General features: G+C 58.2%; 1 protein-coding gene across 1 annotated transcript in view; it reads right to left on the bottom strand.

The window, feature by feature from the left end:
* Positions 1 to 796: 796 nt before the first annotated feature.
* MAPKAPK2 (MAPK activated protein kinase 2) overlaps positions 797 to 13,733 on the bottom strand; it is a 29,453-nt gene continuing 16,516 nt past the window's right edge. Inside the window, exons 2-10 of the mRNA XM_062595226.1 lie at positions 8,704 to 8,843; positions 6,253 to 6,317; positions 5,414 to 5,493; positions 5,160 to 5,286; positions 4,622 to 4,697; positions 3,765 to 3,889; positions 3,191 to 3,276; positions 3,007 to 3,087; positions 797 to 2,524 (exon numbers count right to left, since the gene is read on the bottom strand). Coding sequence (XP_062451210.1) covers positions 2,381 to 2,524; positions 3,007 to 3,087; positions 3,191 to 3,276; positions 3,765 to 3,889; positions 4,622 to 4,697; positions 5,160 to 5,286; positions 5,414 to 5,493; positions 6,253 to 6,317; positions 8,704 to 8,843 — 924 coding nt within the window. The 3' untranslated portion in view covers positions 797 to 2,380. The remainder of the gene's footprint in view (positions 2,525 to 3,006; positions 3,088 to 3,190; positions 3,277 to 3,764; positions 3,890 to 4,621; positions 4,698 to 5,159; positions 5,287 to 5,413; positions 5,494 to 6,252; positions 6,318 to 8,703; positions 8,844 to 13,733) is intronic.

Below are 13,733 nucleotides of genomic sequence, written 5' to 3'. Positions count from 1 at the left end.
CGAAACAGATCGTCAGGTGAAGCGCTTTGAGCTGCTCGCCGTGCTCTGGCAAAGCCCGGGGGCAGCGCTCCCCCGTGCCCCCGCGCGCAAACGGTGGGATTTGCCCAGAGCTTCGGCGCTCGGGGTCGAGGCTGGCAGCCGGCGAGCCCGCGGGAAAGCCCGCGGCGTGAGCGGCCCCGCAGCGCTGCCTTCGGCCTCGCACGAGCGAGCAGGGGAGCGGCGGCCCGGAGCCCGCGTGCCGACCAGCACAGGTCACCTCGTACGCCACCAAAACCCTGGCAGCCCCGGCGCGCCTACACCCCCAGCACAGCCCTTCCCGAAGCACCTCCGCTGGCCCAGCCCCGCGAGGAGGAGGAGGAGGAGGAGGAAGGGGGCATTCGTGGATTCCGCCACTTTCCCCCAGCCCCAGCTGCACCCGTGACAGCAGCACCCGGAGGCGGCGACCGCGGCAAGCCGCAGCCCGGGGCAGAAGCGCGGGACGGGGGAGCCCTGCGGGCGCCGGGGCGCAGCGCTCGCGGCCCGGCACCGGCACCGGCCCCGGCACCGGCCCCGGCGCGGAGGAAGCCCGCTCGCAACGGTCCCGTCCGGACCCTGCCGCGGGATCGCGAGTCACAGCCCCCAAACCAAAGGGGCTCTGCAGGACGGAGAAACGCTGCGTGCCCCGAGAAGCAACTGGCGGCTCTCGGCCGCTTTGGGGCAAAAGGAGAGCGATTTAGAGCAATCACGAGCGCGACCTTCTGAGGGAGCACCGAGGCGTTTCCTTTTCAATCAGGCGACAAGGAGGAGCAAGACTGCGTGACGCGTTAAGTGTCTTTAATCCAAAGGACTGAAGAGCAGACCATGAAGATTAGTATAAGCCAACAGACAAAAAAAGGAAAAAATAAAAGATAAAAACCTGTTTTTAAAACAAATTAAAATTCCATACAGTGTCTAAAGATCACCTAAAAACTAAACATTTCTTTAAAAAAATTTTTCCCCATTCGAACACATTAAACACAGTGAAACAGTATGACAAATAATAATAATAATAACTCATGGACTAAAGACTCGCGAGTAGCCGTTCTGCAGCCAGAAGCCAAGAATCGTTGCCCACCGCCGCCCGGGGCGAGGAGGGCAGGGGCTGCTGGCCGCCGGCACCGCGTGTTCGCCGCGAGCCCCGGCCCCGGCACTGCCACCCCAACCAAAGCTGTGGCCCCGCTGCTCCGGGGTGTTTCCAGCCCCGCGCCCCCCGCTTTCCCCGGGGGAAGATCGTCCTGGGGAACTTGTGGCCACCGGGAGCAAACAACAGTTGAGAGCTGGGGAGACCCTGCAGCACCCCGGGAGCTTTCTGCAAGCGGGAAGGGGACAGGGGAGGCAGCAGGGAAGCGCCTTTCCCACGTCCCTGCGGACGAGAAGAGACGGGTTTGGGGCAGGGAATCCCATCCCGCCGCAGGGGCTCCCGGCAGCATCCCGGGGCAGCAGGTTTCTCCGAAGCCCCCGCGGCGGCCGGGCTGATCCCAGGAGCGGGGGGGGATCGCGCGTCGGGGGCAGCGCCGAGCCCTTCCCTCCTCCCCAAACGCCCTGAGACTCGAACTGAATTGCAGGCACACGGACAGACTGCAGCAGACGGCACGGCGAGGAGACGGGGCGCGCGCCCGCACCGCCGCGCAGACGCCGCGCTCGCCCCGCGCAGACAGACAGCAACACGGACGCACGCACACGAGGGGCTCGAGCAGAGCCCGCGCGCGCCTGGGTAGAGCCAAGGCTTCCAGGCCGGGGAGCTCTTCTGCTACGATGCTTTAACAGTAGCAGTTTTCCAGGCCAGCAAAGAACATCCGCACCATCGGCAGGGACCTCCCAGCCCAGCCCTGGGGAGGAGAGGGGCCGGAGCCCGAGAACAGCCCGGCCCCAGCCCCCGGGGCCGCCCGACGGGCCACCACATCCCACGTCCGCACTAGGTACAAAGCCAGGAGCCTGTGTCTCCACCCAGCGCGCCACGAAGGGACCACGCTGTCCGGGTTTCAGCTCTACAGTAGTTTTTAAAAAATATTTATATGTCATATACTCTAAAAAGGTCACCACAGGAATTTCCAGGTCTTTGGAAGGAAGGAAAAAAAACCAAAACTGTCTCACAAAGGGGGCGGAAAAAAAATCCAATTATCGGCGTTGTTTACCTACAGGACAAAAACCCCCCAGTCGAAGCATGTGGATCTTACAGGGATATGTCATCGCCTGCTCCAGAAAGGTCAGAAACACAGGTGAGTAGCTAAAAATAACTAGTCTGGTATAAATGTCTCAATTCCATGCGCCTGATATAACAGTCTGTCTCTTTTTGTCTTTTTCTTAAAAAATATATATATATAGTTATTGCTTTCTCAAGGGCCAGCAGGCGTGGGCACCCTCAGTGGGGGAGTGCTGCTGGCTCAGCAGGGTTTGCTTTCTTTCGCCTCTTCATGAGCAAAGGATTCGAGGAATCTTCGATTTTCTTAATCTTGATTTGTTCATAGTCCACTCGCATGGTGGCCAACGCACTCGTCATCTCCTCCTGCGGACGGGGAGGGAAACGCAGAGCCTGGTTAGCGCCGGCAGCAATGCCCTGCTGCGACCCCTGCCCAAGCCAGGGAGAGGGGTCAGGCCAGGGGACACTACCAGCTTTCTGACTTCCAACCCAAACAGGTCCAAACGCCAGCATGGAGCTCACGGGCCTGCCGCCAGCTTTTCCTGCCTTGTCCCAATTTCAGGACTGCAGAAAGCAAGAGTTCAGCGCATCCTTTTGGGAGCAGTTCTGGTGGAAACACCTTTCCCCTCGCCCTGTTACACACCTGAATTTCAATTCCAAGATGACTTAGTCTAATTTCTAACCCATAAGTCCAAGTCTAACCCGTTAGTCCAATTTTCTGCCCAGGAGAGGCAAAAGCAGAACGGGGACAGTCCCAAAATGGCACCGGGGACGAGGGGAGCCACGGGGCACCGGCAGGACAGCAGCACCGAGCAGCTCGGGGCAAACAGGATTCAGAGAGGTTTTACCTTCACATCCTCCCACAAATCCTTCTCTTCCTTCAACACGCGACTGGTGTGCAGCGGGGTCTGGGGCACCTGCATCGATTGCTGCGGAGAGAGACGACAGATGAGCCGTGGCCGAGAGCTGCCGGTGCCGCCCGCTCCCGGCCGTGGCCCAGGATGCCCGCGGCACCAGTGGCCGCACACTCACCATGATCCAGGGGTGGTTCATGAACTCCGTGATCGTCATGCGCTGGGTCGGGTCAGTCTTCAGCAGGTTGCGGATCAGCTGCTTAACTGAAAGAGGTGGTGCAGGGACGAGCATGAGCAGGGCCAAGACGAGCTTTCTGCCGCGGCACGGGGGCACGCTGCCAGCCAGCACCTCGCATGCATCTGCCAGCACCTCCCAGCTCCTCTGCACTGCAGACGTCAACCCAGCCAAACCCCTCAGTAAAAGCCTCTTGACCAAAGAGGCAAAGATACTATTTCAGTGAGAGGTCACCAATGAGGACAACTCCACGTTCGCCTTCCAATACCACTGCTGACCCCAACAGAACAGGGTCCCACGGACACGAGCTCCTCCAGCCCCCTAGAGGCTCCTCATAACGAAGACTAGTGACATTTTTACCCTGATAGGTGTGGAAAGCCACTCCGCTCCTATTGGCACCAAGAGGCCCTAGGATGTCAGTGGTGACAACGCTCCTGAGGTTCCCCCATGCTGCAAGGCCAGCGGAGATCAGCTTAGCTCTAGCAGGGCAGAGACAAGCCCATGCTACGGCGCTTACCTTCTTCTGATACTTCAGACCACTCGGGGTTGGGAAATTCATACTGGCCCATTCGGATGCGCTTCTTCATGCCCGGAGAAATGGCCAGACCGTGGTTGGAATAGAAGGGGGGATACCCACACAGCCTGGGCAAAGGAAAGCAAGGTGAGAGTCAACACATGACCTGGAGAGAAAACAGCCTTCACACTGGTCTGGTCTATCGGAAGAATAGAAGAGCATGTGGCTTCCCAGCAGCATCCCCAGAGAGCCAAAGCTGGTTATTTATCTCAGGAGCTCAGGAGTGCCCTGCACACAGGAGCCACCATGAGAGCAGACACGGGAAGGACCTGGCCAGGGACTCAGGAACTCACTGGAAGAGTCCAAATACCAAGGGAAAAGATGTGTCTAAAGAGCCTAGGAGCAAGGAGGCAAATCTAAAGAGAAGGCGGCTCAGCGTGGAACAAGGAGAGCTTCGCCAGCAGCAAGCTCCAGCGCCTGCAGGAGTCTGCAGGTGCTGGGATCCCCCAACCCCGGTCAGTGGTCAGTGCGCAGGGCGCGTGCTCAACCCTGGGAACACCTCTCCCACCTTCAGCTGCAGGTCTCAGTGCAAGCTACACTCCAGGGTAGCTTCTAAAAATCCGCATTAGCTGTGTTTTTAGACACCTAAGCATCTCTGCAATCCCTTCTGGAGATCCGTTTACCCACCCAGACAGCCCTCTGCTCTACGGCCGGGAAGGCAGCACTCCGGGCACGTCCCGGCAGGCGCCAGGGCTCCCGCGCGGCTCGGCCCGGCCCGGCCGCAGCCTCGCGAGCGGGCGCGAAAGCGGCACCCCCCCGGCCAGCGCGGGCCAGGGCGGCGAGGCGCCCGGCGTACTCACAGAATGTACATGATGACGCCCAGGGACCACATGTCACACGACTTGTCGTATTTCTCTGGGCCCAGCACCTCCGGGGCTAGGGGAAGACAAAAGTTCCCAAGCGTCAGACACGCTGGGCGAGGGGATGCCAGAGCCGAACGCGCAAACGTCCCCTGGGCAGCGAGGGGCTGCCTCCCGGGGCCACGCAAGGCCGTGGCCCGGACGCGCGAGGGACCCTCCGTACAGCCCCCGCACGCGTGCCACGCCGTCGCGGTGCTCGGAGCAGCCCTCGCTGCACGCACGGCCGCAGCGTCCCCCTCGAAACCCACCCCGAAACCTCTCCGAAAGGAGCCGTCTCAAACACCGCTCTACGCACGGAGGGTTGGAGCTCGCAGCAGACGCCATGACCTGCAGTACGGACGAATTCAGGTGATACCATCTGAGCTTTCCTCTAGCTTTACCCGTTGACTCTGGCTCTCGTTCACTTACAACGCCAACACAGATGGGGGATTTTCAAAGCTTGCGAAAAATGGGAAGCTCCGGCTCCCCAGCAACTTACCCACGTAGTAAGGCGTGTAGCATGGAGTGGCCAAGGAGTTGTGTGTGGTAGTTTCTTTAGCAAAGCCAAAGTCGGTGAGTTTTAACACAGCATTAGGCCTTTTTGAGGTGTACAAGAGGTTTTCCGGCTGCGAAAACACAAGGAACAAAAAGCAAATATAAGAGCCAGGAGCAGCAGAAAGCATCGGACTTGGCAACGCTTGTTAAGGCAGAGACCGGGCGCCGGCGCCACCGGGCACGCACGCAGCACGGTACCTTCACGTCCCGGTGCGCAATGTTGATGGAGTGCAAATACTGGATGGCTTCCCCTATGCTCTTCATTATCTCTGAAGCCTCTGCAGCAACAGGAACATCAAAAGCGTTATAATTCACTTACTCAAAACAAGCACTACTCCCTGGGTTACCCAGGGAGCACCAAACCAGGAGCCAAGGAGCAGGCCAAACTCGGCTGAGGCCAAGAGAGTTTCCCCTACCCAAAATGTCCCTTTCCAAGCAAGCTCCAGGCACAATCCTAAACACTAAACAGCATGATCAAACAGGAGAACTTGCTCCTGGACAGGGAAAGGCTTAATGGTCCTCTGGTACCACCAGGGATCTGGAACTTACAGGGCTGGAAAGAGCTGGATAAATTATCTCCACAGGCTGGGAAACTAACAGAGAAGTGGGCTTGGGGATGGGTTTTACTGAAACTTTTCTGAGCCACAGGAGCAGAGCAGATTAAATTGTTTTATCTCTATGAAAATCACAGCCCCAAAATCTCATTTTTTAGACCAAGAGGGAGCGTTTCTGAAGGTCACTAAAGCTCCTGATGGTCCAGGAGCAGGATGGAAGGAGTGAAGAGACAGTACAATTTGAGGGGACTCATACTTGCTGAAAAAAAATACCCCTTAACTCTGCTCTTAACTGACAGGGAAAAGCTGGGCCGTGAGTAACAGCCGGCCACACGTATCAAAACCCCTCATTCTCCAAATGCAAAATCCTGCCTTGGAGCCTATTCAGAAGAGCAACTGAGGGTATCGTGTAATCAGAGACATTCCTATGAATGGCAAGAAACTGTCCAAAGATTAAAACAAAAGTCAGTGTTGATTCCATACCCCGTTCGGTGAAGGCCTGGTCTCCCCTATCTTGAATTCGACTAAAGAGCTCCCCACCATCCAAGCTGAAACACAAAAAAGGCATTAAGACGGTTAGATGCCGATTCCCCACCTCAAACTTGCTCCAACGTGCCTTCAGGAACATCACTGACCTTTTTCTGCAACGGGGCAGTGCACCCGCAGCTTTGGGGAGATGCTCCAACTATCAATATCAACTCTAATATCAAAATCCTGATGTTCAGCAAGGAGCCCTACAACCAAGCAAGCGATCCATCCAAGCCCTTAGAGTGGCGCTTCTGGGCACAGGGTATTTCAGACTCTTTCTCCCAAAGAGCAACGCAGAGGATTCTCAAACCTCAGTGGGGACGCAAGGTGTGAACGGACATGGCCTTCCTGTCAACTCACAGCAGTGAGGCAGAAATGCGTTTACACTAAAGATAACAGGCTGCTCTGGAAGCGTGGAGAGTTCCCATCACATTTGGCCTACTTTAGCTCGCAAGCCAAACCACCTCACCAGTCAAATTAAACCCACAGCGCACAAAAGTGCTGAGCTCAGATCACTTGTGCTGGGGACGCAGCAGCTGCACCACCAGTGGTGGTCAGAGTGCAATGACACATGCCATTCACCCAACAGAAACTGTGTTGCGAGGAGACCTCCCAAGTGTCATAGTAAGTAGGGCTCAGCACAACAGCATGTGACTGCTCCAACATGGTCTGCACAGGACAGTTCACACTAGCTCAAAAGTGGGACGGGGAGAGACCGACACCTCTGAGAGCAGAACAAGCTCACAGGCAAGGTGCTGGAGAAGGACCAGGAGAAACTTCCCTGGTTCCCTCCCCTGTTAGAGACTTCCAAAGTACCTTAAAGAGAAAGTCAGCTCCGTGATCTCCACTGGTGAAAACAGAGATAACCTCGCTCTGTCTTATCTAATTCGACCAGAAATGGTTTCTGACTTTCCCAGACAGCATCTCTTGTAAGTGCCCTTTACATTAGCTAGACATCTGCAATACAGATAGTGAACACCAACATGGACTGATACTGCCCTGAGTGCACAAGGAGAAAGACTGTCCTCACGTTAAAATCAAACAGTGTTGCTTTGAAGGGAGACACTAGCAGCCAAGGCTCAGCTGCAGGAGGGACCTGCAGCACAGCACAGCCTCTTGGCTTCTACCAGACTCTTAGAGGACACCATACACTCAAAGTGTTTCAAAGTTGTTCCAGTCGATCACCCCCAGAGCGGCCCTCGGACATTGGGTGGCTATTGAAAAGATGCTTTGCATGGAGCTTTCAATGCTCAGGAGATTGTTTTCTTATTATTCAGCTACTGCTCTCCTCCCTTGCAAGCAGACAGGCTGCACAAACCTTTCCGATCTGGTGCCCGGCATCTCAGTATGATTCTCAAAAGCCTCTTCCCACGCAAGAGAAGTCAGAAGCCCTTTGCATGGTGGATCTGCAGACTGCCCTTTTTCTCTACTCGTGGCAGCTCCTCACACCCTCTGCCCGCCCCAGGCAACCTACTGGCTTGCCAGAGGAGAGGTTTTGGCAAGGAAGCTATATTAAATCACAGCTGCGGTTGGGATGTGGTTTCAATACTTTCCCCTTCATTCCTCCTACTCCCCATATTATATCAAACATCTACCAGAATCAGACTCGCTCAGCTGCTACTGCACTTCTGCCTAATACACATCAATAAATCCGACATTTCTTGCTGCCCAGCCAGACCACACCAGATGCTGCTGCGGTGCCAGCAACCCAGTGACTACCCATTAATTTCCATGGCCAAAGCGAGTTTGATTGTGATCTATGTGCTTTAAACCCACAGGCCTGAAGGCTACGAGTATCAGAGTAAGTTTTCAGAATGACTCAGAGGCAGTTTAGCTCCTGTTCAGACCACACAGTACTGTCCATCCCTTGGGCAGCTTTCAAGCGACGTCTCTTTCAGGTCTTATTTCCCTACACCTTGCAGACCTCTCCCCCATGTTGAGTGCCTTTCTGGTGTCACTAAAACCATCCGTAACACAAAGGTGGAGGAATTTGCACCTCCACTTTTTTTTGTATCATCCAGGCATCCCACATGGTGAGGGCTGCAGGCATCTTGTGCTGTATTTCCATACCAACTCTGCTCCAGATCTCGGATTGCCCTGCTCCCCTTTGTTTTTTGGGGGCAGGGAGGCCACAGGCAGATCTCCCAAGCTGAGCTGCTTTTCCAGGAGGGCCACAGTCCATCTTTCAGGTATCAGCACTGCAGGAAGCCTCAGCAGCTGGGCCATCACCTCGGCATTATGACCCAGCAAGTCATGGCTAGGAGGGAGGCAGAAGAACATCGTCTGACAGTCCCAAATGCTCTGAACTGTGCTTTTTCAACTATTCTCAAAGCATTGATCCTGCTGAGCCATAGTCAAGAGAGGAGAACGCACTTGGAGCATCATCCCCTTTGCTGGCCCACTTACCACTCCATGACAATGAGCAGACACTTCCTTCCCTGGTAAAGGTTCTCATAGACATCCATGATCCTGACGATGTGCGCGCACTGAGATGCCCTCCAGTGGAGTTCCACTTCTCTGCGGGCTTTAGGGCAATCCTGCAGCATCTGTAAGAGAAGCAAAAGCGCATCAGTCTTGATCCTGCATCCCCTGAATGACCACGCAGGAGATGTCTGGCCAAGACGCCACAATGCCCAGCTAGCAAACCATCCAAGAGACCCAAGACAGGAGCAAGGAACAGACAGGAGAAAGCGCAAGGGCAAGAGCCAGCACGGATGCTTTATGCCTGTGCTGCAGCGGGGCGAACGCAGCAGCACTCTCTGCAAGGCCTCCATCTCCATCTAGTGGGAAGAGCATGAAGTTGGCCACCCTGGTCCGCACCAGGCCCTATAGCACCTCGGAGGGCACCACGCAGAGGTGTTAATCCTCGCCTGAGTGCACCTTGGGAAATGCATGCCCTTAGTCAAACCTAGCAGGTAGGCAGAGTGCAGTCCAAGGACGGCCTTTCCGGTACAGACAGACATCCAAGGGCAGCGCTTTTACCCCTCGCTTTGGTGGACGTGGGGAGGTGGCAGCTCTACAGCTCCCCAGGCAGAGCAGGACTCCCACACCAGGAGGTGGTTACAGGGTCCCAGCTCCCCCGCGAACCCAGGGCTGCTGCATGCCCTGCGCCTCGCTGCTTCCGTAAGATAAGAAACAAGCTTCCTCGTGCTTTCCACCTACAACGTCACACCTGCACGTGCCGCTGGAGAACCCCTCGCTCCGCGGCCCCCCGCAGCGCCGCCGCGCCGGGACCACCGCTCGCCGTGCGAGCGCCCCTGCTCCCCGCTTCGCCCCGTCATCAGCCTTCGTCTCGCGTTGAAAACATTCCAGCCCTCCGCTGCGCGAGCCTGGGAGGACTCTGCTCCAGCCCCGCCACGGGCTCCCGAAACAGCCGGCTTCCCTCCCGGGCAGCAGCAGCTCTTCAACGAGGCCCTTGACCTTCCCGAAGGCAACTCGGCTCCAGGTGCAGGATTTGCTAGTCGGCCAGAGACCATTAATTACCGCGTTCGTCAGGATAAACAAACAGCCTTAATTATTGTACTCCTAAATACCGAGCAACAAACACGTCTAGCTTGAGCGTGTTTCATCTTCCTTCCTGCCACGGGCAGCGCTCGGGGCCGGGCTCGGACCGCTCGCTGCGTCTGCCGCTGCGTCGCTCGGGCTGCGAGCGGCGGCCAGGCTGGCCGCAGAAACAACCTTAATAAAGGAGTTATCTCGGCCGCTTCCTCCGGAGAGGGACCGGTGCGCGCGGAGCAGCACGTGGAAACGCATCCCATCCTGGAGAGGATCTGCAGGAGAGGAACAGCGGCCAGGACGCTCACCGGTGGGAGACGTCGGTCCTGGTCACGGTAACGAGAGAGAGGAGAAAACGCCGCTCTCGGCCCCCGCGCACGCCCCGGCAGCCCAGGGCGAACTCGCCCTTGGCCAGGCGGACGGGGAGCAGCAGGACCCGCCGCCCGGCCACCCGCCCGCGACGCCTTCGCCCACCCACTCGTTTCTCCATCGCGCCTTCTGCCGCCTCCCCAGCCGCCACGTCGCCGCAGGCGTCTGCGCGAAGCACCCGCGCCGCGCCAGCAGCCGCGTCTAAATCACGGCTACGTAATTCAGAACGTTTTAATGCATGAACAGCGCATCTTAGGGACCAAAACCGCCCCAGCCCACCCCGAACACCTCTTCCTCTGAAGAGCCGGCTCGGCGGCGGAGCCGCTCGTGCACCGCAGGGCCCTGGCTGGTCCCACGCCGTTCCCAAGAGAAGCACGGCAGCGGCAAGGACTCCTCCTGCACCTTCCGCTTCTGGCCTCGGAGCGGAACCGTTCCCAGCAGGAGAGCTTCTGGCACCGACCGGTTCGCGAGACTCTGCGTGAAATTCTGCGCGAGGGGCAGCGCGACGCAGGTGCCCTCCAGCCGCGCGGAACCGGGGGGCCGGGCCGGGCGAGGAGCCCGAACCGCCCCGCGCGCGGGTCCCTGCCGCGCCAAAGCCACGCGGCCCCCGCGCACAGGGCGCCGGGCTGCCCGGGGCCGCGCAGCTCGGCCGCGACTGGCGCTTTCCCGCGGCGCGGCGCCCGGCACGAGCACCGCCGCGGCGGCCCCCGCGCGCCCGCGGCTGGGCGGCAAACAGGAAGCTCTGCGCTATAAAAAGCCGAGCAGCGAGAGGAGTCGGAGGGGGAGGAAGCGGCCGCGAGGGCTGCCGGTGCCCGGCGCTGCTGCCGGGCTGGGAGCGAGCAGAGGGCCGGGCACGCGCTGCACAGGCAGCAGAGACGCATCAGGGAGAGCGAAATAAAAAAATAACAAGGAAAAAATTAAGAGTAAAAAAACTAACTTAAAGGGAAAATAAAGTTATTTTTCAGGTAAGTACAGCGAACTCTTAAAATCCCGCTCCTGCACTTCCCTGGTGCGCAAGCACCCCGCGGGAGAGGCAGGGCAGCCGCCGGGAAAGCGCCCCGGAGCTCAAGCCGGGCTCCCGCGGAGGCAGCCGGGCCGCCCAGCGCCAGCGGGGCGCCCGCCCGGCCCGGCCGCAGGGGAAGGGGCCTGCAGAAAAGCTTTATTATTTACAGCTTTGTTCCAAAAAGGCCAGGGGTGGAGCATCAGGAAGTTTAAAAGGGGAAAAAAAAATTGTAATTACCAGCTGGGAAAATTGGACAGCAGGAAATAGGCAGTTAACATAATTCTAAACAGGACAAACAGGAGAACAAAAATATATACCTTTTTTTTTTCTTTAGAGGCTATTCAGGGCTCTCTTAAAGCAGCTTAATTGTATTCCTAATGAACTACGGGGGAAGCAGCCTCCATTACCTGCACAAGTACGGCAGTGACATTTGCTTCTGTATTCAGGCGCCCACAGGCGAGTAAACAGCTGCCTGGGAGCTTTCAAAACACCCCGTCTGCAATTCAGCCCAGCAAACAGCCGGGCTCTGCTGCCGCCTTCCCGCGGCCACGGCCACGGCCGCGCCGGGCTCGGGCCGGAGCGCGGTCCTGCCGCGCGCCAGCTCTGCCCCATCGCGGCCCACGGCTGCTGCCGCTGACCGGGGAGGGGGAACGCGGCAACTGCTTCCGCGGGGGCTTCTCCTCCTCACCCGCTGCCCTGTCTGCTCCCCGCGTCCCCTCTTCGCGAGGCAACATGCAGCTCCCGCAGCCGACGGCTTTCCCTCCCGCTGCCTCCATCACGCCTCTGCTAGCAGCAGCCACGAAACCCTCGGTGCTCGGTCCTGGAGCGTTTGGAGGATTTAAAAGGTAACATGCAGGAGAATTTGTGACACGCAGGGCCAGAAACATCCTTTGGACTCGTTGCAAGGCGCCTGCAGGTGCAGCAACAGTCACGCGCACGGCACGTTTGGAAGGACGCTCTCCAAAAGGGCCAGGCTGCTGCTTCTGCCATCGCCCCGCGAGCGCCCGAACCTCCCGAACCGCCCGCGGCCCCCGAGCCGTACCAACGCCGCTTCAGCAGCGCAGCGCAGAGCTGCCTCTCGGCAGCCCGCTGCTCGCTCCAGCCACGTGAGCGCAGCCCCAGCTATCCGGGCGTGTGTTTGGTAACACTGCCCGTGGCCCTAATTTAGCTCCGGTATCTAGGGCGGTCTGCAGCTGCAGCAACGTTTGTATTTCTTGGCTTGCAACAAGGAGGCTGGGATGGGAAAAACACCTCCTAGAGCTCAGGAGGGGTTAATCCACCGCTGCCTTGGGGACATGTGCCCCCACCCGAGCACCTCCTGGGCCTAGAGCAGCTCCAGAAGCGATTTTGCAATCAAAACAATCAGCCTTCAAAGCGTGACAAGAGTTAACCCTTCCCGTGCGGGGAGGAGCAGGGGAGATAACAAAAGATGGATGATTTACTGGAAACTCCCCTCCAGGACGCAGTCTGGCTTTTTCCAGCTATCTTGCCTTCCCCCTCCAAGCAATGGTTCCTTCGAGAGCAAACTGGTAAATACTGCAGCTGGGAAGCCAGCATGGAAATGAGAAATCCAAGGGAACCTCAACCGCCTTCTGTTCGTGCTAAGGAAAAAAAAAAAAAAAACCCTCATTCCGCTGCAGCCTCCAGCCTGCCCTGCCTGCTGCGAGCACCCGCACGGATACGAGCATGGGAAACGCCTGCTGGGTTATTATCCCTCCGTGGCGCGTTCCCAGGCCGGCACACGCAGGCTGAAACCACGGCATTTTATGCAGGAATAAACCGATCCGCAGGCGCCAGGAGCAGCACGCCCCGGGACACGCTGGGGCTGACACGCAAAGCTGTCCGGGGGCATCTGCTGCAGCGGAGAAGACCCCTGAGGCGAGATTTGCGCTCACGAGAGCTGTGCAAAGCCACAGGCATTTTAACCATCAGCAGGACGGAGGCAGGAGAAGGAACACAGCCGAAAGGGGAGAGGACTCCTTGAAGCCCCGCAGAAGGAGGCGGCGGCTCCACCGCTGCAAAGCGGCCACCTATCTGCACCGGAGAACAGCAGGAAAAGCTGGCGCAGGCCCTGGCACGGCGAGCGGGCTGCGCTTCCCAAGCCGACAGGAGACGCAAACCTCCCGGGGAGCCGCCCCGGGCCAGCCCCGCGGAGGACAGCGGCCCAGGAGGCTTCAAGCATCCCTGGGCAAGATGCACCAGACCGTTTTAAAAGGCACAAATAACCCTCAGAAAGACAGCTACAGCCTTCTCCATCGCGGACCAAAATAAGAGCTACCCAACTGACCCTCTCCCGCCGCCGCGGGCGGGAGCGGATCCCCGCCGCGGTCGGGACGCTGCCCAGCAGCCTCGAAGCTGCCCGGGGAAGGCACGGGCACGCAGTAACCAGATCCGCGAGTTACGAAAGCGTCCCCTGCTAACCGGCAAGGGCAGCGCTGCCGGGGGAAGGCTGACACACAAGCGTTTCCCGGCCTCCAAGATCGGAAGAAACCAAGATCCAGAATTCGCTATAGCGCTCGCCTTTTACGGAAAGCCCTCCGCTAGAAACTTTTGAGCAAAACCTGCTTTC

The sequence above is a fragment of the Rhea pennata genome, chromosome 25 (assembly GCF_028389875.1).
Source record: "Rhea pennata isolate bPtePen1 chromosome 25, bPtePen1.pri, whole genome shotgun sequence".
NCBI lineage: Eukaryota > Metazoa > Chordata > Aves > Rheiformes > Rheidae > Rhea > Rhea pennata.
Note: the sequence above shows the minus strand (reverse complement) of the source record. Positions and strands in the feature narration are given on the sequence as shown.